This window comes from Crotalus tigris, unplaced genomic scaffold (assembly GCF_016545835.1).
Source record: "Crotalus tigris isolate CLP2741 ecotype Arizona unplaced genomic scaffold, ASM1654583v1 scf7180000017987.690289119674:8195010, whole genome shotgun sequence".
NCBI classification, from domain to species: domain Eukaryota; kingdom Metazoa; phylum Chordata; class Lepidosauria; order Squamata; family Viperidae; genus Crotalus; species Crotalus tigris.
Window position 1 is genome coordinate 4,365,677 of NW_024096758.1, and position 23,893 is coordinate 4,389,569.

A 23,893-nucleotide genomic window follows, 5' to 3' on the forward strand; every position below is an offset into this window, starting at 1 on the left:
GGCGCGCTGTGGTTTTTTAACAGGCAAATCAGGAGACAGCTCATTTTACTAAGCGAGAGCGACGGAGGCGAAGGGAAAGCCCTCTTCGGCTTTTCCACGCCCTTATCGCCTTCCTTCGTTTCTTTCAATCTTCGCTTGCTTGACTGACCTCCCCGCTGGGCTAAGATGGCGGCTGCTGTCAGGGCTATTGGGAGCTTGACGCGCTTCACGGCGGCTGCCAAGTATTGCTCGACCCGGAGCAGCCTCTTAGGTGAGAAAGGCTGGAAGGGAAACTTGCAGGCGCTGGGTTAATTGAGTGAATAGGAGGAAGCGCACCGACTCTTCATTTTGTATGGTAAGGGAGGAAGGGGGTGTTTCTAGATTTACTCATGGTCTAAACTGGCACCAGGTTATACTCATCCTTTATACTTACTTCTCTCCATTTAATGGGAAGTGATCAAAGAGATTATTTAGCCTATTTCACTCAATCGTGCCTTTAATCTCTATCTAGATCAATCTCTATCTAAATCAACCCTTTGAGGAGAAATCCTTGAAATATTTTTCAGGGCTCGAGGAACCCCTGCATATTTAGGCTCAAATACAAGCAGAACTTACAAAATTATTATATTCGTTTCATGCATCTCATTCTCTAAATCCAATTTCTCCTTTCTTGCTTCTCCATTTCCACCCCATTTCCTTTCCCAAGGACCCTGTTGCAAAACTAGGGAGGTTGAAGCCTTGCAACATCGAACACCCCTCCCCTTAATATTTGGACTTCTGGACCTCTCCTGAATTCTTGGCACCTGATGCCAAATCCTCCAGCATCACCACAATTTTTATTTTTCCGCCACATCCTTCCCCCCACCCTTTTGGGTGGCTCCTGCTTCCCCAGATGCATGGTAGTGTTGCCAGTTGGGCAGTTTTCCTGCCCACGTGGGCTTGATTTGGAGATCAGTTGCAATAATTTTTTGGTCTATGTGGATTGCATTTTTGAGCTATTTTGGGCTAGTTTTAAGGTGTACAATTTGTGGATTATATGTCAAGCTGTCATATTTGCAAAATGCAGCTCGGGGACACAGATGACACTGGCACATTGGGTTGGATCAGTCAGCCTCCTCACCTCTTGATGCATCACCAACCCACCCAAATCCAGCTTCTCCTTTATCTAACTCCCGCTTTCCATCTCCTTTCCCAAGGATCCTTCTGCAGAACTAGAGAGGGGTACACACCTTACAACTTCCCCTAAGTATTTGGACTTCTCAACCTCTCCTAAACGTTTGGCACCCTGATGCCAAAATCTACACATACACACATACACTTACACTCTTTGCCTATTCCCCTCCCCCCCAACTTCATGGGTGTTTCCTTTTGCCACTGTTCTGTTGGCCCACTCCAGCCCCAGATCTCCTGCACCCACACTGAGATGGAGCTTCCTGGGCCGATGCACCTGCAAAAAGAGAGGTTTGTGCCATTAAAGAGGTATTGCAGGTGAGGTGTTTCAGGTGGGGGGACAGCAGCATCCCTGTCTCTCTCCAAATCCCCCGCTTCAGTTCATGGTTTGCCTACCTACCTGTTGGCATGTGTGCACAAACTCCCATCCAGGTTTCACATACACTCTGGTCTGGTATGACTAACAACTTAAATGGAAGTTGTCAAGTACAGAGTAGTAAAAGCTTAAATGATAGAGTAGATAAATTTATTTCCATAACTGAGGGTGAATCTGAATCTAGGTCTCCCTGTTCCAAGTCTAGCATCTTAATCTCTGTGATAGTGGAGAATATTTGTAGTTCAGGATGAATCACTTCAATAGTTAATGCAGCACCTATAAGTTTGGGATTCTTTCTGAAGTGTTGTAAACCATGAGTCCCATTGTACAAGTAGTCATAGTGTTATGATGGCAATTGGATGGAATTTCCACCACTGAGCGATTCAATCATAAAGCACAATGTCACATGACTGAATCATTCACCAACAGCAGTCCTTGTTGCCACCGTAATCCCATTGTAATCTGGTTGTTTGTAAACAGTTTGTAATTAAGGAAAACTAACTAGAAGAATAAAAATGCATAATTATTTTATGTTTTCAAAGATTTTAGAAAAGGATGGTCAAGATGAGAATCTGGTTCCTAAATTTCAAAGAACTTAGTGGTTGTATTTTCTAATTTGTTACAACTTTGACTTTGTAATAAAATGCATTTTGGTGAAAAAAAAATACAATAGTTAAGACAAAGATGTAAAAAAACAGTTCCTATGCTTGACTTTTGATTGGATCCTATATAGATAATGGAGAAGAATTGCATCATGATTGACTTTGAAAATTAAGCTACAAATATAGAGATAGGTTGTTCCAGATAGGTGGTGTTGGTGCTGTTCCATTCAATGACCTTCCATAAGCTACTCCATGGTGCTGTTATCCACATTCCAGAATTGGATTTGTTGTTCACACTGCTGTTCTATTGCAGCAGTAATCAACAATGGAGCTCACATTTTATTGCTCTTCACATTTTGTCCTACATTCCTCTTTTATGCCTGCAACCCATCAATCAAACTATTTTTGCACATGGGCTTAGTGTTTTTTCAGAAGAGTACTAGATCTGTGTTCATAAATAACCTTATTGAGAAGTCACAAGCATGCGGTATTTTACTCTTGTGACATATTAGTTGGACAGCTTGATAGATAGTTAAACAAGCTGTTCCATGTATGACCTATATTCACCCAGCACAACTCATGTTAGGGAGAAGAATTAATTGCTGATATCAAGCTTAGTAGGATGGGAAATACAGATGGAGGAACACTTCATTCACGTTTCTAAACTATGTTTTAAAAAGCAGCATCTATTGTCAGCCTTCTTAGGGCTCAGCAATCCTCGGCAATTTGAAGTAATGATTTTCTGCTGCTTTAAGAACTGGTAGGTAGAATTTTAATACAGTTGTTTGATTATTGCCAGAAAATTGTGGCTGCACCAACTTTATGAATCTTGCTACATTCCTTCAGCCTTTTCAGAAAACCATGTGAGGTCCCAAGCAAGTGTTGAAAGAAAAATCTTCATCAGGGTCCAGTCCAAGCGGGGAATAAACAAAATGGAGACTGCTTTAGAAAGAAGGTTGGAGTTTATTGAAGAGCAAAGCCAGACAGAAGCGTGGCTCTGGGAAAGCTGGCCATATGTAGCTGGGAGTGGTGGGTTTTTAAAACCTTGAGCTTTTGTTTTAAGTTGTTCCTGTGGCATGAACTTTGACCTGAATCTGAGTGTGCCTTTCTGATATTCTGATGGTGATGGGTTAATCCTATTATGTCCCAAAGGTCATATCCTGCTTCCCTGGGGGTGTGGCTGATGACTGTTGGATTTTTGGTGTGAGGGATTGTTGATTCTAGGGATCTTTGTCTTTCTAATCCAAGCTTACTGGCTCCAATCTTTCTGACAAGATTATCACCTCTGCATTTCTGCAGACCTGGTTTCTGTTTGGGAAAGAGAGACTTGCGGGGGGGGGGGTTTCTGCCTTTAAGATTCTTTGGGGAAATATATTCTGTCTTTTTAATATTTCCTAAAATATTTCTTTCTCTGGGGGGCTGACTTCCCACACAAGCAAAAAGTTGTTTACCCTTCTGCTAATGCAGCACTTTATGATAGCATGCCATCGATGGCTTTGTTAGCCAAAAGTCTGGTAAAACAAATCTTAATATAATTTTAAAGATTTGAAAACAGGCTTAAGGAAAGAACTTTTTAGGTGTTCCTTTCTCCAGGCACCATATCATGAGAGCATTTAAAAATGTTTTTTCAATAAATAGGCAAGATTCTGTTGTTCTAGTATAATCAGTTTTACTATTATTACTCAGTTCAGTTGCTTTTCAATTCATAATAGATTTGCCCGATCTTATTTGACCTTAAAATTTGTATTGGTTTTATTGCCTTTAAAAGTTGTTTATATTTATTTGTTTTCTTTGATTGTGGCTGAAGTGTGGAGGCACATTACAAGTTATTGTTGTTGTCAGTGGATAAATTCTTGTATTTTCCTCAGAGAGAAACTACCTCTAAAAAACCAACTTTGTTACTGCAGAGTATACAATTTAAAATAATTACTCTACTGAATTTCCTTTAAATAGCCATGGAAGAAACATGTGGTATAATGATTAGGATAATATATTTTTATATCTCAGGGGATTATATTCTAAATAAGGAAAGGTTATGGAAATAAAAAAGAGAGAAAGACTTGTAACCTAAAGATACCTAATGCAATGTCATTGCATTAAGATTTTATGGTTGGAATATCATCACCTACAATATAATTATCAGTTTGTTGTCATCTGATGATAATAGATTACAAAGCTATAGTTTAAGAAAGCAATTGCTGCCAATGTCCTTTCATGACTGTATAAGTTCAAAAGCTACTTTTAAAGCGATTAAAGCAGTGGTTCTCAACCTTTTTAATGCTGCAACCCCCCAACTGGTCGTAAGTCAAGGACTACTCAACTGGTCGTAAGTCGAGGGCTACTCAACTGGTGCAGCACCGTTTGCAGAATGGGACTTTTGGTGGGCTCAGCAGGACAGAGACAGCCTGGACAATTCCTATTGGCTTTTGAAAGCCAATAGAATCAGACTCTATTCAAGAGAGTCTATTCTATTGGCTTTCAAAAGCCAATAGAATAAAAGGGAGTAGCACAGCTAAGGAAAAGGGGAAAAAATGGCGGACTGCGTTGTTTGACGACCCCCGTGAAATGGTCGTTCGACCCCAAATGGGGTCCCGACCCACAGGTTGAGAACCACTGGATTAAAGGTTGTTGTTCAGTGTAGTTACTTGCTTAATGTTATAGTATTATAAGCTTGGACATATGTAATTGTCAATGTTGGTTTTAAAAGATACCAAACTACAGGACTCTGCCATTCTAGAATAGGTAAACTAGCCAACAGACTTAATTTTGTGAAATTATTTCAAAAAGCTGGGTAGGAGAATGATAAATCTTTATGCCCCAGGAATTGTGGACAAAAACCAATCCCAAGTTTACAACATGAGCATATTTAGTTTGCAGTATAGTGAGGATTTCCTCCTAAGTAATAATTTGTAAATTGGAGAAAGTGTTGAAAACAAAGGAATTGGAAGCACAGTTTCTGATAAAATACATTTATTATATAATGATGATGGTGATGATGTTGGAAGGGACCTTGGAGGTAATCTAGTCCAACCCCCACTCAGGCAGGAAACCCTATACTATTTCGGACAAATGGCTGTCCAGTCTCTTCTTAAAGACTTCAAGTGCTGGAGCATTCACAGCTTCTGGAGGCAGGTTATTCCACTGACTAATTGTTATAACTGTCAGGAAGTTTCTCCTTAGTTCTAGGTTGCTTCTCTCTTTGGTTAGTTTCCTTCCATTGCTTCTTGTCCTGCCTTCAGGCGCTTTGGAGAATAGCTTGACTCCCTCTTCTTTGTGGCAGCCCCTGAGATATTGGAACACTGCTATCATGTCCCCCCTCATCCTTCTCTTCGTTAAACTAGACATGCCCAATTCCAGCAATTGTTCCTTATATGTTTTAGCCTCCAGTCCCCTAATCATCTTTGTTGCTCTTCTCTATACTCTTTCTAGAGTGTCAACATCTTTTTTACATTGTGTTGACCAAAACTGAATGCAGTATTCCAAGTGTGGCCTTACCAAGGCATTGTAAAGTAGTATTAACACTTCATGTTATCTTGATTCTATCTTCTATTAATGCAGCCTAGCACTGTGCTGGCTTTTTTGGCACACTGCTGGCTCATATTTAAGTGATTGTCCACTAGGACTCCGAGATCCCTCTCACAGTTACTACTATTGAGCAAGGTACCTCCTAAACTATACCTGTGCATTTGGTTTTTCTTGCCTAAACGTAGAACCTTACTTTTTTCACCATTGAATTTCATTTTGTTAGATAGTGCCCAATGTTCAAGTCTGCCAAGATCGTTCTATATCAGTGGTTCTCAACCTTTCTAATGCCACGACCCCATAATACAGTTCCCCATGTTGTGGTGACCCCCAACCACTTATACATCACCGGGTGCCAGGGGCATGGCCAAAGAAAAGGGGGGAAAAATGGCGGACAGCCTTGTTTGGCGACCCCTGTGAAATCGTCGTTCGACCCCAAATGGGGTCCCGACCCACAGGTTGAGAACCACTGTTCTATATCTTAAGCCTGTCTTCTGGAGTGTTGGCTATTCCTGCCAGCTTGGTGTCGTCTGCAAATTTGATGAGTTCCCCATCTGTCCCCTCGTCCAAATCATTGATGAAGATGCTGAACAGCACTGGGCTCAGAACAGAGCCCTGGGGCACCCCACTACTCACTATGCGGTAAAAATAAAGATGGTGAAATGAGAAATTTGTATTTGTATCTGTGTATATATAAACACAAATATATACACACGTGCAAGTGTGTCAAATGCATGTATTTATATGTGATGAGGGTGACTTTTCCTGGATTGGTTTCAGTGGGACCTGGCAACACTAAGTAGACAATGTAGGGAAAGCAAGGCATTATGTTGAATTTAAATCTGTGTTCATAGTGCATTTTCTACCTGTTCCATTTTTGTGGGAGCAGTTCTCCTTAAGAACATCTTCCTTTTGGGTAAATATTGTATGCTTATCTTGCTGAACTGACTGTGATAGAGAAGACAAACATGGAGAGGCTTGTTAGGAAGATAGCAGGGGCAAGCATATGATCCCAGCTCTTCACTGCCTGCATTTCTGGACAAGATGGAATGTAGGTGAAAGGTTTTTTCCTTTCTGTTGCTTCAGTTGAAAGTAAGTAGGAAGGCAGGGCACGCTTCCAGCTTTTGAGTGGAGATCCTGTGACTGACTTACAAAGCATAGCATGTTTCAGTATTGGACGTGTAGGTTTTTAAAATTTAAAATTAATCATTGTGTTTTTATTTAGGACTTGTACATTCCCTCTTCCCCCCCACTTTTCATTATCATTTTTGCTCAGCGTGTCAATAGGTAATTTGTCTTTTAATTGTTATTAACCTGTTTCAGACTTAATATGCTTTGAAAGCCATACTTCAAAAAAAATCATAGGTAATAAAATGTTAAAAGTGCTATTTTGCATTCCAGACAGTTTTTGCATACTCTCATTGCTATTTTCTTTTATTTAACCAAATTCCGTGAATGTAAGATTTTTCCATGCTTTCAGTTTTAAGTCGCACAGAAAGCAAAAAGCCACGCCATCCAGAATTTGTTCAACATAATATTAAATTACATTGAGCACAATACCATTCAATGTTCGTGTCCCTGAAGAACTCAGAACTGCACAAGGAGCTCTTTTAGTAGCAATTAAAAGGCCATTAATCTAAGACAGGATATACTGATTTAATCTGAGAAGGCAGCCCATAATGCATATTGTCCTCCAAGTAGGATGGATTACAACTTCCATCATCCCCATTCAACAGTTATTGGCCATGATAAGTAGAGAGGAGATCCAATTTTTCATTCCTAGGTGCCAAAAGCATATAAAAATCATGAGGTCTGAGCTCTTCATAACAATGTACAGGTAGTCCTCAACTTACAACCATTTGTTTAGTAACTGTTTGCAGTTACAACAATACTGACAAAAGTGACTTATGACCATTTTTCACACTTACAACCACTGCTGCCTCCCTGTGGTTGCATGATCAAAATTTGGATGCTTGGCAACTGGTTTCATATTTATGATGGTTGAAGTGTTCCAGAGTCATGTGATCACCTTTTGTGACTTTCTGACAAGTAAAGTCAATGGGAAAACTAGATCCACTTTACAGCCATGTTACTAACAGAACAACTGTATTGATTCACTTAACAACTGTGGCAAGAAAAGTCATAAAATGATAAACCACCTGACCATTAAGCAGCAATGGGTTCCTCCCCCTCTTGTCTGATCGCTCCCTAGGCAGCATCTCTTCCATCATCCCTCCAGATCATTCCCATATATCAGTACAAATAATGAAAGAGAGAAAGAGAGAGAGACTGCAAAGATTGTAAATAAGGGCATTGGTCATTGCTGATATAGCTGTGAATGATTGCTGTCTAAGGTAGTCACTAAACAAGGACTACAAAGTACAGGTAATGCCCAAGTTACAAGTATTCACTTAATGCTCATTCAAAGTTATGCGTTAAGCGCCCCCTAGTGTTTATGAGAAAGTCCCCAAATTACTAACGTTGCAGCACTACAGCATTTGTTCACCCTTACGAACCAGTGCAGAGACTCTGCAGCATTCACCCTATTTCCCCCCCCCCTGCTCCCCACAACTGCTTCCCCCTCCCTTCCTGCCGCACTGGACTCACCTTGGGAAGATCTGTCTCCTCTCTGCCGTGGTTTCTGCCTTTGAGGGAGAGGAGAGTCAATGGAAGCTCCTGGATGTCGTAATAAAGCGCGAGTTCAGGCACCCATCCTCTTTTGCAGAGAATGGGTGCCTGAAGTCTCATGGGATACAGACTCCAGAAACTTTCATTTTTCATGCAAACACTGTGCTCTCCCCCCAACTCCTTTCTTCCACTACCGGAACACTTTTTATCTGAATGGAGACCTTGAGGAGACTGGAAGCTCCGTCTGTGTGCAAATGGAACACTTGAAAATGAAGCAATTCTCTGCCAGTTTTCCCAGAAAGTCAGTGAGGAAGCCAGCAGGAAAAGTTGTGAGCTGCTGCCATCAGCCAGGAGGACTTCCTCTTATCTCTGGGGGCTGGCTGAAAGAACTAATTGCCAAGTAGAGCTCAGTTCACCGACTACAGAAATGGGCTTGGATCCTGAAGATGTGAGCCCTCTTTCTGCAATCTGGCAGAAGTGTTCTCTTCCACACACAGAGGAGAGCTCAGCCCCTCCACTAGGCTGCAGTAGCAAGTCTCAGACCCTAAAGATCCAAGTAGTGTTCATGGAGTCTGGCACAAGTGCTGTCTCCTTGCATGGAAGAACACAGGAAAGCTAGTGAACACCATCATTCTGAGGCCTAGAATATTTTTAGCCTTCAAAATGATCACATTTGCTAGCTTTCTAGTCTTCCTACGCTAGGAAAGCTAACAAATGCAATCATTCTCGCAATAATTTTCCAAATTGCACAATTTCGAGAAAAAGCTTTCCAATGATCATGAGAATGGGGCCTGCTTGCAGAAAAAGGCAAAGGTAAGTGGACCTGTGCATGGTGGAACAGGAGAGGGTCTGGGCCTCCCACAACTGGTGGGACTGGGAGGAGGTCTGGGCCTCCTGGATGCAGTAGAATGGGAAGAGGCTCCTGGCCTTCTTGGCACAGTGGAGCAGGGAAAGGCAATCTGTTTAACAACTGATGCAGTTGCTTAACAACTGCAACTGGGAGAGCTAGTTTGTGGTCATGTGCCATCTCAGTGAGAGCTTCACTTAGTGAGATTTCTGTCCCAATTGTAGTCATGAGTCAAGGACTATCTGTGCATGTACGGTATCTATTTTGCAGGAGGCACTCAGTTATTTTTTTTTAAAATGTGATGTTTCTTTAGAATGCCTGGATGTTTAAATATTTGCTCATGAGGATTTACAATAATTTTTTCAGCCCTGTGTAACTCCTGAAATCTCTTCCAGATTATGCTTGCCGAAACCTCAGCACTTCCCCTGCTGTTAAATGTAAGTATACATACTTGGTGGGGATTGATGGGTATAAGCTAGAATTTTGACTGATGAAATGAAATTATATAAAGGTGGCTCTTGATCAAGTTTTTTGCACATTGTTTTAATCTGTTCAGAAGTTTTTGTATGTGTAACAATTAAAAAATGAGAAGGAAACTGTAGAGCAACACATGGGATTAATAAAGATTCAGACAACAGTAGCCTGGGAGAGGCGGGGTGTGGGAACTTTCATATCACATTAAAAATAATTTGTTTCTATCTAACATGTTTCTTTTTGCCTCATAAATGCTGGAGGCCAAAGTATGGATTCTTTCATAAGAAGATATGCATAGGAAACACTTGCAAAAACAAGACTGAAACTTGGAACAGTAGCAGTAATTAAGACAAATATAGGCTAATCACTTAGCTCTGCTTCCCAGGTGTGTTGAGTGATAACTATTGAAAACAATGGGAATTATAGCTACACATCTGGAAGGGAATTAGACTGGGGAACATTGCATCACGGTATGGAAAAGTAAAAGCTATGAGAATGACTAATATAGGCCTAAAGGGTTTGAAATATCAGCATATCTCAGTAAGACCTTTTTTCATCTCATTTTGTTGAATAACTGCCCTCCTGTCAATGAAAGAGTTGATATCTTTGTTTCCCACAGGATCTGAAATGTTTACTTATTTTTGCTGAATATTAATGGCACTATATAATTTTGAACTTCATTTTTTTCTTCCTCTGTTGAATTCTAGGGTGTAGAATAATATATGCATCTCTTGTCTCTTTTCTATCTTAGCTCGAACCCATGTTAATTATGACATCAAAGAAGATGTTGCTGTTGTTCGTTTTAATTCCCCTAATTCCAAGGTAAGTATTTCCAATTGCTTTTCACTTAGTGAAAGTCATCTAGACTTGGCAGAAATACAGATATCTAAAATACAATCAAGAAAGGATGATGAAGGAAGTTCTTGTACAGAACATTTGAAAATAGAGGTTGGGATCTTGGAGAACTAAACAAAGGGTGGGAAAACTGTCTAGAAATGAAAGAAAAAATGTGGCAGGGTCTAATATAGTAATGTTCCTACTGACAATAAGAAATGTTATAAAATAAAGATTAGTTGTATGGCTTGGGTGTGGTTTCAGCCCAGGTCTATATAGAGGAGGGGTCCTCAAACTATGGCCTGTGGGCCACATACAGCCCGACCTGTCTTTTTATCTGGCCCATCCAGGCAAGCCGTCCAATTGTGAGGAGAGGGTGAGTGGATGGTGGCGAGAACCCCAGCCAATGGCAGGATGGCGAGTTGGTGGGAGAAGATGTTTTTTTCCAGTTTCTCCCTCGAGTACCCAAGGGCGCACTTGCGCTTTGGCCACTCCCGCTTCCTCTCCTGCTCTCGTCTATTCGCATTTTTACCTCAGGGCCAGGCTGAGAGGTTTAGGCCTTGCTTGCAGCCTCGGCCTCGCTTAGGGCAGCCAAGCCTGGTGATGACGATGCCACTGCTGCTGCTGCTTCTGAAGCAGGTCCCTCATTAGGTGCTACGGAACACGCCGCTGCTGCTGCTGCCGCCACCATGCCAGCCAAAAGGAAACTGGTGCCACTGGCCCTCAACATCACCCACACCATCGCCGAGGGACCCAGCCCCACTGGCGGAGTGGGGCCCCGGTTATGGGTCTGAGGGGAGTGGGTGAAGGGCGAGGCATTTGTGAGGGGCAGCCAGGGTGAGCGAGAAAAAAGGAGAATTTGCTCCTAGAAAGTTATTTCGGGGTTACGAGGGGTTGTGTGGAACTGAGGCGATGAAAGGTCGGGGGTGCCGCTGGGAGGGAGGATGCGGTCGGTCTTTGGAGGAGCATCCCGATCCATGAATGGGGGTGGTGGTGCCATGGCCAGGTGGAGCTCCAAGAAGTAGGCAAAGCCGGAGGTGGTGGAGCAACTTGGAGGAACCAGGAATGCTGGTGCTGGTCGTTGAGAGAAACTTCATTGGCCTTTAGTGTCCAGGAAAGGGTGGAGGAAGGATGGGGGCACTGGGATGTGCCCCATGGGAAAGAGGAATGAAGTCATGCCAGACAGGTTCTTCTGCCCTGAGACAGTCCGGAATGCCAATCAAGGAAAATATTTTGGCTCAGGATTAAAATGAAGGGTCCTGGGGGGGGGGTATCTCTGAGGGTGGTGGTTTTCTTGCAGATGTTTCAGGACCCAAAGTGGGATAATAAGTGAACTAATGATGTTACCTAGTTTGGGTCATGAGACGTCTACAAGAAAACCACGAAGCTCAGAGAGGACCAAGGAACCCACAATCGCCCTCCTCCTCTTCTTTTCTTCTCCTCCACTCCACAAACCAAATTCTCTTCTGGCACTGCTGATGTTGCCTAGTTTAGGTCATGAAACATCTACAAGAAAGCCACCAAGCTCAGAGAGCAGCAAGGACTCCACAGCCGCCCTCCTTCTCCTCTTCTCCTCCTTCATTCAACAAACCCCATTCTCTTCTGGCGTTGCTGATGTTACCTAGTTTGGGTCACGAGACATCTGCAAGAAATGCTGAATGGAAATGGCACCTTGCCTTTCTGACAGATGTAACAGAGCTACTCAACAGTTTCACTGTGCAACTTCAAGGAAAGGAGAAGCTCCTCTGTGATATGCATTCACATGTGAAAGCATTTGAAGTAAAATTGGGCATACTCATTAAACAAGTGAGGGAGGAAAACTTCTGCCATCTTCTCACAACTCAAAAACTATTTGTGGAAAAACCAGCAGTTGCATTCCCAAACAAAATGTGTGGATTCATTGGAAATGTATATTTTCTTCACTTAAAAACTCATTCAAATAATTAACCAATTCATTTTTCTTGTTTCATTTTATACTTGATTTTACATTGTTCTATAATCATTCATTTTTTTCAAACTATAGTCAGGCCTCCCAATAGCCTGAGGGTCAGTGAACCGGCCCCCTGTTTAAAACGTTTGAGGACCCCTGACCTAGAGTCTAGTTTCAGCAGCAGTTACTGGCCTCCACAGCAGAACCTCATTTTTGTGGGTGACACAGTGAACTCAGTATATCTGATCTCAGTGATTTTTTTTGTAATCAGTTCATTCAGAAGCTATAGCTGGTTCAGCTACAGTGGCACAAACAATAAATGGGCACTGTCAACCTCAACATGGTACAGAGCCCAGTCCCTAGAGGGACTACTTGTCTCCAATTGTTTCTGCCCATCTAGTGCATTCAGGCAGAGTGGGTATGTTCAAGTAATAACAGATTAAAAGATTAATCTGGAAGGGACCTTAGAGGTGTTCTAGATTAGTGGTTCTCAACCTTTTTAATGCCGTGACCCCCAACCGATTGTAAATTGAGGACTAAACTGGTCGTAAGTTGAGGACTAAACCGGTCGTAAGTTGAGGACTACCCAACCGGTCATAAGTCGAGGACTTTCCCTGTCCAGGAGCGCCGCGCATGCGTGGTGACACCCCCTGCGCCGGCCGAGGCGTAGCTGGCAAGCGGCAGAGACGGAGCAGGCCGACCACCGGCTGGGCCACCAGCTGGCCCAGCCCAAGGGAGGTAAGGCACCCACCAGAAAAGGGGAAAAAAATGGCGGACAGCCTTGCTTGGCGACCCCTGTGAAATGGTCGATCGACCCATAGGTTGAGAACCGCTGTTCTAGATTAACCCCCTGCTCAAGCAGGAGACCCTATACTATTTCAGAGAAATGGCTGTCCAATCTTTTCTTAAAAACTTTCAGTGCTGGAGTACCTATAACCTCTGGAGGCAAGCCATTCCACTGATTAATTGTTCTCGCTGACAGAAAATTTCTCCTTAGTTCTAGGTTGGGTCTCTCCTTGATATATTTCCATCCGTTAACAAAGTATAAAAAATGATCTTGATAAGATAGAAGATTATCATAGAATGATCCTCTAGCATGATTCGCAGTGATTCAATGGCAGCAGCATTTCACAAAAACACTCAAGCCAAGTTGGGGAAGAGAATATAACTTCTGAATTATGACAAGGACATGAACTGACATTGTATTCCTCCCAGAAGCTGCTGCCAGACATTTTATACTTTCAAAGCAGAAAACTCCTCCATCCAAAATTGACCAACTTCCCAAGGTCTCATCAATTTAACTTAATAGGATTGAAAAAGAGTGCCTTCTTTTTTTACTGCTTCTACTCTCTGAGCTTAATTTTCGGCAGCTTTTCTTACTGCAGTCAAACATATAACAAGCATCACATGTTAGCTTTGAACTAAGACTTTTCTGAAATATAATTAGAATTATACTGTATCGTGGACGAAATCACACCATAAGAAAATCATCATAGACAATGGAGTTCAGTTCTCTGTTAGATTTTGTGCCTGCATTTGAAGTGTATGCTAATCATTACTGTTGAATGTACCTTGAAAAGCACAGAATGTTTGCGTTTGATTATTTTATTATGCTGAATTTTTAAATATCGTAGCTTCTGTGAGCATTGATTCTTTTGGAGAGATTGCCAGCTTCAGGAAGGAAGGAAGGCAAAGGATGTCTCCATTTAACACTGAACTTTCTGCCTTGGTTTTAACTTAGCTATTTCTATGTTATAGGTAAACACGTTGTCCAAGGAAATGCAAGCTGAGTTTTTAGATGTAATGAAAGAAATATGGAGCAATGATGCTGTCAAAAGTGCAGTCCTTATCTCAGGAAAGCCTGGTTGTTTTATTGCAGGGGCAGACATCAAGTAAGTTCTACGGAGGGGAATCCCTGCTAGATAACTGGAGATATTGTTTTTGCTTTGTTTTTTTAAAAATGGTCACCCCCTACTGGCCTCTTAATATATTTAAGTTATTTTAACATTCTTAATATATCTACCTTTTACATATTTTGCTTAAGAGATTATACCAAAAAGATTTACACTTACTGCTTCTTCCCTGAGCATGCTGTACAGCAAAATAGAAATCACAATAAAACAGGTAGTGTGCTTAAAATCCTCTGCCCCCTGCTGGAAAAAAATTGGATTAACAAAGGTAGTTGATCATTAGGATGGTTACTTCCCAGTTGTAGATGGTTAGTGACTTCTAAATTCAGGGAAGAAAGATGAAGACATTAGCATGTGCTTTAAAGTAAAACAAAATTCCTCTCCTTTTGTAAAAGTGTATAAAACTCAGAAATTCAGGGATATATTTTTTGGGAGAAACATTTGTTTTTCTTTCAAAATGTACCAATTCAGCCATTTTGGGGATTGAGAAGTAAAATTTCTAACATAAGAAATGAGAAATTACCAAATCAGTAATTTGATAGTGGTCGAATTGACACTTTCCAGAAGGAAATCAAGGTAGTAACTGTTTTCTTGCTTACTAGAGAAACATTTTCTTTCCAAAGTAAAAAACTAGGACCCATCAAGAATGAAATGAAGCTCATTAAGATAAGATAACCTTTATTGTCATTTTTTTACTGTGGGCACAATGACACACATCAAAAATGAAATTTAGTTGCCCGCTCTCAAAGTGAAACACATACATGACACATTAGAGCATTATATGAAGTTGAGAAAGATTTTAACTCACGTTAACTTAAAGTAGTATTCACAAAGAAAAAAGGTAACTTTGAGTCACTTGAAAAAAGAAACCTTCAAATTGCTTTTTTGTAGATATGAAGTAAATATAATTCTCTTCACCAGATAGCTGGCATTCATTTGACTTTCTCCACTTTGGTTTCACATTGCAGCATGATTGAGAGTTGTGGGTCCAGCCAAGAAATAACTGAACTATCTCAGGAAGGCCAGAAGATGCTGCAGAGCCTTGAAAAGTCACCCAAACCCATTGTTGCGGCTATCAGTGGTTCCTGCCTTGGCGGAGGGCTAGAGGTATGAAGAAAGGCTTCCATAAGAGAAGTCACAAAGGACCTTAATACAATAAAAACAGATTAATTAAAAATTCCAGCTAGCTAATTCTGCCAAACATTTGATTGGAAAAATCTGTGGAGCAAGTTCAAGAAGAGTTGTTAATGTAGGATTGTTTCAGAAAATGGGGATTCTTCAGCCTAAAGAGAACTAGTTTGGTCTAATGGATAAGGTATCAAGCTAGAAACCAGGAAATTGTGAGCTCTAGTCCTACCTTAGACATGAAAAACTGTCTGGGTGATTTTGGGCCAATCATTCTCTCTCAGCCCAACTCACCTCACAGAGTTTTTTTTATTGTGAGGAAAATAAATACTAGAGAATAAAGTTCGTACAAAACAATTGCTGGACCCTGGAATGTGTTTGGGGGAAAATGAGTTGTAATTGTGCTTTCTGACTCTTCAGGTTGCCATCGCTTGCCAATATAGAATAGCCACTAAGGATAAAAAGACAGTCCTGGGAGCTCCTGAGATGTTGCTGGGGTTGCTTCCAGGGGCAGGAGGCACGCAGAGATTGCCAAAGATGGTGAGATGATCTCTTTGATAAACATCCAGTTTTCTTTCCTGTGCCCCCTTTTTTTGATATGTGAAATCCCTATTTCTGTATTTCAGGTAGGAATTCCTTCTGCCTTTGACCTAATGTTGACTGGAAGAAATGTCCGTGCTGACAAAGCAAAAAAAATGGGACTAGTAGACCAGCTGGTAGATCCACTAGGTTAGATTGTGATCTTTCCATACATGCTTTTTGCCTCAAATTCTCCTTGCAGAAGAGAATATTATGAACTTGGAATGAGGGGAGGGAATACAGCTCTGGGACTGGGATTGAAATAATAGAGGCAAGTTGTAAATTTGTGGATGTTCTACGATAATGGGAACAAGGAAGCTTATTGAACCACGGGGAAAATAAAGGAAGAGTGGACCAATCAAACCCTTTGCTTGAAGTAATTATTTTGTTTATTTAAAACATTTATATAGATTCCCAACTTCTAACCAATCAAAAGTAACTAATCCCATCAGTGAAAATTCATCTCAGCCTAGGGGCTTATAATAGAATTAGTGGTGCAGCATAAAGGTTTTGAAGGAGGTATAGAAGTGGGAGCTTCAACAGAAGTCTTGTGATACTGGAAGTTTCCTTTCTGTTATCCAGATGGGCAGGCTACTAATATTGTTGCATTTGCAGGTCCAGGTATCAAGAGCCCTGAGGAACGGACCATGGAATATCTGGAAGAGGTGGCCATTACATTTGCACAAGGACTAGCCAACAAAACAATTACTCGAAAGGTTGACAAAGGGCTGATTCAGAGTGAGTGGGCACAACACTATCAGCTAAATGAGTTTTGTTTTGATTCTTGGAAAAGGTGCCCTGGCCCTTGTTTTTCTTGAAATCTTGGGGTTCCTTTGGCCCATAGACCAAATTAGCCCAGAGTAGTTTGTCACTGAACTGCTTTGTCTTACAGAAGTGACGGATTATGCCTTGACAATTCCCTTTATAAGGCAACAAGTATACAAAACAGTAGAAAAAAAAGTGCAGAAGCAAACCAAAGGACTTTATCCTGCACCCTTGAGCATCATTGAGGTAATTCAGGTTTCTTTGGTGGCTTTTGGGGTTCCACCCAGGCTTGCAAAGTTAGATAGTGCATGTTTCTGTACATACCTAGATTCTGCTCATTTGTTGTCAGCTTGAATGTTATCAACTTTAGAATAAGATTAGTGACATATTTGATCTTGGCTTGGGGAAGGGGCTGGCCAGGATGACTTGGAACCCAAATTTGGTTCAAGGAAGCTATTTATAAATACATCATTTAGTTACCTGAAGGCGAAACTCTTTGCAGTTTATGTGTCATAGTTCTTCAGTATTTAACAAGCATTCTAAACCAGAATATAGGAGACCGCTACCTGGAGGAGCAAAATATTTTCATTTTAGAAAGGTTGGCTAAACGTTTTTTTAGCTTTTGCAGAACATTCATGCTATTTTGGCACCTGTGAGATTATCTCTTACAACTGTCTCACTTATTCCAGAAACATTAGTAAGTATAAACTGAAAGCATACTCAGTGACTGAATTTGTAAAACTGCTCTTTGATGGAAAGTGCTACTTCAAAGAATGCAGCTTACATTTCTCTCAATGTTGGTGGCTCTTCAAGAAACGAGTCCTTTTGTAGTGGCTTACCTGTTACCTAGGAATATAGTTTTTGCAAAAAGATAAAAATCTTTTTATTTTACTGGGTAATTAAAACATTGTTTTAGACTTCGTACTTGCTGCTTGCTTTACTTTGTTTAATATTCTTCATTTTCTTTTCTCCTTCCTAGTTTTACATGGGTATTATTTGTTGCTATTTATTATATTTATGCATTTAATTGATCTGAATACATTATTTATTTATTAAATTCCTATGCTGTCCATTTCAGTAAAGACAGTGACTTTAGAGGGCTTACAAGTTAATTAAAAATTAAAACGTGCTAAAAAGCAGTTAAAAGAATTGAACGGAGAAGTTAAAGGTTAAAAACGGAGATGATGTGCAACTTGGGGGTGAATATGTTCTCTAACCTGCCAGCTACCCCCAACATAGCAGACTCTGTTGGGACCCAATCCATGCAGCGAAGCCACATTTTTAGGTTCTTCCAGTAGGCCAGGAGTGTGGAGGCATACCTCACCTCCAGCAGGAGAATATACCAGAATGTGGGCTCTTCTCCAGAACCTCGCTAGCTGAAATTCTTTGACCAACAGAATCCCAAAGCTGTTTTTTTCCATTGGAACAATTGGGGCGTGTTAGTTCCATGGGTGAGACAGTTCCTCAGATCCCCCATACCCATGCCATAAAGGGCTTTAAAGGTGACGACCATCACTTTGATTTGGGTCTGGAAGCAAAACAGCAGCCAATGCAGCTCGCACAACAGTGGTGTCTCGGGAAAGGGTGCAACTGGCGCACAACATGAAATTGCACAAAAGCTCTCCTAGGCACGACTGTCACCTGCAACAAGTCCAATTTGGGAAGTTGTTTTGTTCAGTATTTATTGATGAAGCCATTTGGGAGCAAAGTATAAGGAGGAAAAAAACTTTAAAATCTCAGTAGCAAGAGGGCATTTTTTGGAATTTTCTGATCAAATGGAATGCTATTGGGTGGACTGCAACATTGGAAAGTCTGCAGTATTTATGTAGTGAAAACTTCCTTCACCTTTGTTTCCCCTGCATGCCTTCAAAATCTGCCCTGGAAAGTTGGGAACTCTCAGGAGAAGATTTTAAGAATGTATGGAGGCTATAAGGGAAAGGAAGAATCGTTCTATCTTGCTCCATAACTGAAAAAACCGTAATACAAACATTATTGAATCTCTCCCAATTTTGATTTTTGTTTTTGTTTTTTTATTTTAAGCTACAGCAAACTATATCTGTTGGATTACAATTCCCACTATTCCCAATGTATAGTACTTTGTTTGGAGGCACAAAGTTGCAAAAAGCTAGGTTGCAGGTTTGGGATCCTTTTCGAAAGCTCTTCAGAGTATTGCAAAATAAAACCTGGACGCATTGCTTGAATGTCTACGGAGATTCTCAGTCATCCAGGTCATGGTTGTCCCAAAGGTGCTTTTTTTCAAGAGGCAACTGGACTTTCTTGTTTTTCTTTGAAGATGTTTCGCTGCTGAATCTTTTATGAATTATAAACGCATGGCACAACATAGGAGAACAAACCCATCAGGACAAGGGTCAGCAGTCCATCTGCATTTAAAAGACAAAGGCCACTGTTTTGAAGACAGCAAAGTCCACATTTTGAACAGAGAGGACTGCTGGTGTGAAAGAGGAGTCAAAAAAGCCACCTATGTCAAAACTGAACAGCCTTTTCTCAAAAGGGGGAGGGATACAACATCATCTATCTCCAGTCTACAACACAGTCCTTTCAGCAATTCCAAAAAAGGTTTCACACCCATTTGTGCTACTCAGCTGACCCTGAGGATACAGATAAACCTCCAAGTGGCCTCAATGACTCTCTAAAAGAAGAGAGTCAGAAATGACCATCTGTCTGCAAGGAATATAAATCCTTCCATTCCCCACCATCCTATCTGAGCTGAAGAAGCTTCTTGGATGAAAAGCAAAATGTCTTCAAAGAAAAACACAAAAGTCCAGGTGCCTCTTGAAAAAAGCACCTTTGGGACTTCACTGAGTTGATACTGGTTGTGGAAACATGGGATTTCTTTGTGTTCCCCAAAGTTCCTACTTTCTGGGCTAGAATTTTTTCTGCCAAGGGGTTAAAAAAAACCTCAGTTGTAAGGTCTGGGGAGAGCCAGAAAGGTAGGCAACACATCCTTCAATACTTGAAAGGTGAAATAAATGGCTTTTGATGTGTTCTTTTTCTCTTAACTATTTTTAATACCGTGTTTAATGTTTTTAGCTGTTATTGTCAACAGTATGGGCTAAACATACTGTGATTTTTTTTTAATTATTATTATTATTTTTTTGGTGGGTTTAGGTAGTGAAGACTGGCCTAGAACAAGGCAATGAAGCTGGCTACCTTCTGGAATCCCAGGTAAAGAATCTTTCATCCTCTTAAAAGATGATTGGCTTAAATGGATAACAGACTGGTGGTGAGTTTTGACTTGATGCTGTTTCACGTCTTAGTACTACAGTTGGTACATCTTCTAAAATTAGATCTTCAGGACTTGCCACTTTTGTTATACTTATCTTCTCATTATTACCAGTACCTGGATATTCTCTGCAGCTTGATTCTCATACCTTTAGTTTATATCAACTGAATCAAGACATCTCAAAAGCACTTAATTTCCCACCTCCTCAGCATTCTTTATGCTAAAAGAGAAAAGGATACTATCATATAATTTTAAAAAGTGGATAGCATTGGGGATGTGTGAGAATCTTTCTTATTGGAGCAATAGTGTTCTCAATATATTTTTTCAGAGGTAACAAGAGCAGCTCTCTAAAGTCTTTATCCTGCAGCCTTAGCAGTATCCTCCTTGAGTTTTCAGTGCAGGTTTGTTGCAGTTGTTTTCTAATGGACAGGAGCACTGACTGATCTTCAGATTAGCCATAATTTCCAATTTTCCATCTTTATTTTTTTAAAAAGCTAGTCTTCAGCCCTACAAGCCAGAATGAGATAGAATGTGTGATCCACACTTTTATTTTGTAAGAAAAATCTGTTTTCCATAGATCACTGAACAAAATCCTAACAATAACATAAACAAGGCCAAGATAAGGGAGTACTTAAAAAACCTTTGATGCAAAGTGTCTGCTGCCTTATTTTTTAAAAAAATTACAGTTCGATGGTTTTGGGTGTAACACTAATTGTGTTTCACTTGTTCAGTTGCTTTTAAACCATCATCAGCCATTGTGATGATCCAGTTTTTGTAACCATACGCTATGGTCCATAGATAGAAACTATATTTGTAATATTTCTAATGGTGAATTTTTAAAAATGGTGACTTTTAAACATGTATAATGGTATAATATTTACCGTAAACCCTGGATAATAAGGGCATTTTCTTTTATGGGTTATGACACAAAGCAAAAAAAGCACCAAGCAAGAAAAATAAGTATATTTGCTCCAACAGTACACTGTATTCAGCAAAAAATAAAATCACATCTGTATTTAAGCTTTTGTCTGGAAAGCTTGCTAAAAATGCCTATATTATTGACTAAAGATGCATGTATTGCCACATTATTGCTCTTTATATGGATTTAGCACCAAACGTATGTTAAACACTATCATCACCAGTTAGAAGCAGTGTAATTCCTAAACTAATCCAGATGAAAAATCAGCAAGTTTAGAGGGAAATGCCATGTACATGAATACTTCAGCAGTGGTTCTCTACCTTTTCTTTACCACAGATCCTTTTAAAATACTTTTTTGTGGTCACAGGCCATGGCCATGGACCATCAAGACTTAGTTCAAAATGTGATAACATTGTGGCCCCCATCAATGTTAATTTGTAGCTGGTCCTCTGATGTGTCCTTCTAGAATGCTTGTTCACTCTTTGCTGTTATGGTATGTTGATTCCATGGCAGTGCCTTTGAATGTTTCATTTTCATTTTCTCTCCACTTTTTCCATCCTCACTTCTTGCAGAAATTTGGGGAACTTGGGATGACTCCTGAATGCAAGGCCCTAATGGGTCTCTACCATGGTCAGGTGCAGTGCAAGAAGAACAAGTTTGGGGAGCCCAAACAACCAGTCAAGTAAGTTCAACTAACAGCTTTCAAGTGTGCTGTCTAGAACAATTCTATCTATTTGTATGTAAAATATTAGATGGCTTGCAGAATTCTGACAGGACCATGCTGAAAGTTTTCTGTACAACCAGCTTGTCCACTGCAAAGCAGGGAAAATGGAAGTTTATATCCTAACTGCATTGAAAATACTGGCATTCAGGCAACTAATAAAGATCTTAATTTCTAGTCGATTCTTTTTTTTTTAATGTAATTTGAAATGCATTATTTTGGTTTATAGATAAACATTTCTCCCCAAAATTACATCAACCTGGTTTGAAGTGACCACTGAGCTTAGGGGTGTTTTTTAACTAGTAAATTATTCAACATTATTTGAATTATCTGTTTACCTTTCCAGCATTATTTTAAAAAGGACAAAATTAAATGTGAATTATTTATAATGTAAATTTTACCAAATTTATGATTTCCCTTGTCAACTCCTTTTTCTTGATTACCTCTTTGTGCAGGAATCTTGCTATTCTGGGAGCAGGTTTGATGGGTGCAGGAATTGCTCAGGTTTCTGTGGAAAAGGGTGTTAAGACCATAATGAAGGACACCACTCTGGATGGCTTGAGCAGGGGACAGCAGCAGGTCTACAAAGGGTATGTTTACTTAGGATCTAACCACCTGGTGTATTTGCAGCCTGGAGGGACTGGAATCATGCAGTAACTTCAGCCCTGAATTATCACTTCCAGCTGTCCCAGACTGGTCCAGTATTTTTGAAGCAGTAATATGCAAAATTATTTTTATCTTATTGCTCAGTGTGTCTTGACAGTTCTTCATGTCATAAACATACAGGCTGAAAAGTTTCTCATAGCAACTATGACTCTAACAATGTCCTTTCATTCCAGCATTTGTTTTGTGTATAACTCTTTCCCAATAATCTTACTTCTGTAAGCTGCCCAGAATCACTGTAAATGATTTGGGCATTCATGTACATTTTCTAAATAAAATAAAATAATCTTCAGAAGTTGCTGGCATTGCTGAAGAGCTATTATCCTTTAGGCCTGGGGAGAGCTACTCTGCTTCATAATAAATTGTCAGTTGACAGAAAACAATGACACATTCTTGTCTTATCCTACAGTGGTCATCTTACGAGCTTTTTTTAAAAACAAAAATCAGTGTAGTATCTCTCCTAGATTCCATTTTACTTAAGTATATCTATTTTGACAAGTATATTATTATTATTATTCCTCTCCCTTTTAGGGGGACATCCATGATCAATATTTGCATCTGGCAAAGAGTTTGGAAACAAGGCTCTTTATAAGTGCACTGTTAGCCTCAAAATCTGTTTTGCTTTGCTTTTTTGTTTAGTTGTGTGTTGATCAGTATATGTATTTCCAGATTGGCTACAAAAAAATTACAGTAAAGGGATAGATTTCAGAATTAAAAAAAAAACTTAAATATTTTAGAAATGCTTAAAAATAATAAAACCTAAAGCTAAAATGCCATCTGCTTCTAAAAAAATAGTTGTTTTTACTTAGTGTTTGAAAGATCCTTCAAAGCTTAAGACAAGTTTTCTTCAGTATAAAAATATATATAAATGTGAACAGTTTCTTCACAACTATACTTTACCAACAGCTTATTTTCAATACTTCCCACTGTCCCCATCCTAATAATTTTCTCAGCTTGAATGATAAAGTGAAAAAGAAGAGTTTGACATCATTTGAGAGGGATATGATCCTTAGTGATCTTACGGCGCAGTTGGATTATAAGGACTTTAAGAAAACTGACATGATCATTGAAGCTGTCTTTGAAGACCTCAATATCAAACACAAAGTGCTGAAAGAGGTGGAAGCAGTAAGTAAGAGTTCAAAGCCAATAGGCAGGATGGATCTGTGAGATGCATTTGAATATCTTTGGGGGGGGGGAAATCTCCCATTTCCTAATTTACTATATAAAGTTTACCACCTCATTCCTTTGCGAAAGCTGAAGAAATTGGAAGATTATGTTAATCTTGGAGCACATACCAGGCATGTCTATCTCTGGTCAGTAATCTGATCCTATGACTGCCCCTGGAAGTATCTCCATTCAGTCCAATCAGATGATTCCATCAATCAACATTAGAACTATAGCAGTCAGAGGAAGGAATATTATTATAAGGATGTGAAGCCTTGCTTACCCTGTTGCTTGCTTTCTGTCAAGTATAAGCCAGTCCTGTCAAGTGACCAAGCACATGGCTATATCAGGGCCTTTATGGGATGTTCTATTTCAGTGGTTCTCAACCTTTTTAATACCGCAACCCCCAACCGGTCGTAAGTCAAGGACTACTCAACTGGT

At 40.2% G+C, this 23,893-nt stretch overlaps 1 protein-coding gene across 4 annotated transcripts in view; it reads left to right on the plus strand.

Moving 5' to 3' along the window:
* Positions 1–92: 92 nt before the first annotated feature.
* Positions 93–23,893, plus strand: part of HADHA (hydroxyacyl-CoA dehydrogenase trifunctional multienzyme complex subunit alpha) — a 32,356-nt gene continuing 8,555 nt past the window's right edge. Inside the window, exons 1-13 of one of the 4 annotated variants that reach the window (XM_039346047.1) lie at positions 93–250; positions 9,520–9,561; positions 10,350–10,420; positions 14,121–14,254; positions 15,241–15,379; positions 15,818–15,937; positions 16,024–16,126; positions 16,592–16,714; positions 16,869–16,987; positions 19,871–19,927; positions 21,477–21,586; positions 22,081–22,215; positions 23,242–23,413. In XM_039346047.1, coding sequence (XP_039201981.1) covers positions 166–250; positions 9,520–9,561; positions 10,350–10,420; positions 14,121–14,254; positions 15,241–15,379; positions 15,818–15,937; positions 16,024–16,126; positions 16,592–16,714; positions 16,869–16,987; positions 19,871–19,927; positions 21,477–21,586; positions 22,081–22,215; positions 23,242–23,413 — 1,410 coding nt within the window. In that variant the 5' untranslated portion in view covers positions 93–165. Of the gene's footprint in view, positions 335–2,867; positions 2,888–9,519; positions 9,562–10,349; positions 10,421–14,120; positions 14,255–15,240; positions 15,380–15,817; positions 15,938–16,023; positions 16,127–16,591; positions 16,715–16,868; positions 16,988–19,870; positions 19,928–21,476; positions 21,587–22,080; positions 22,216–23,241; positions 23,414–23,893 lie in introns of those variants that run through there. The other 3 variants (XM_039346049.1, XM_039346050.1, XM_039346048.1) reach the window with 3 other exon arrangements.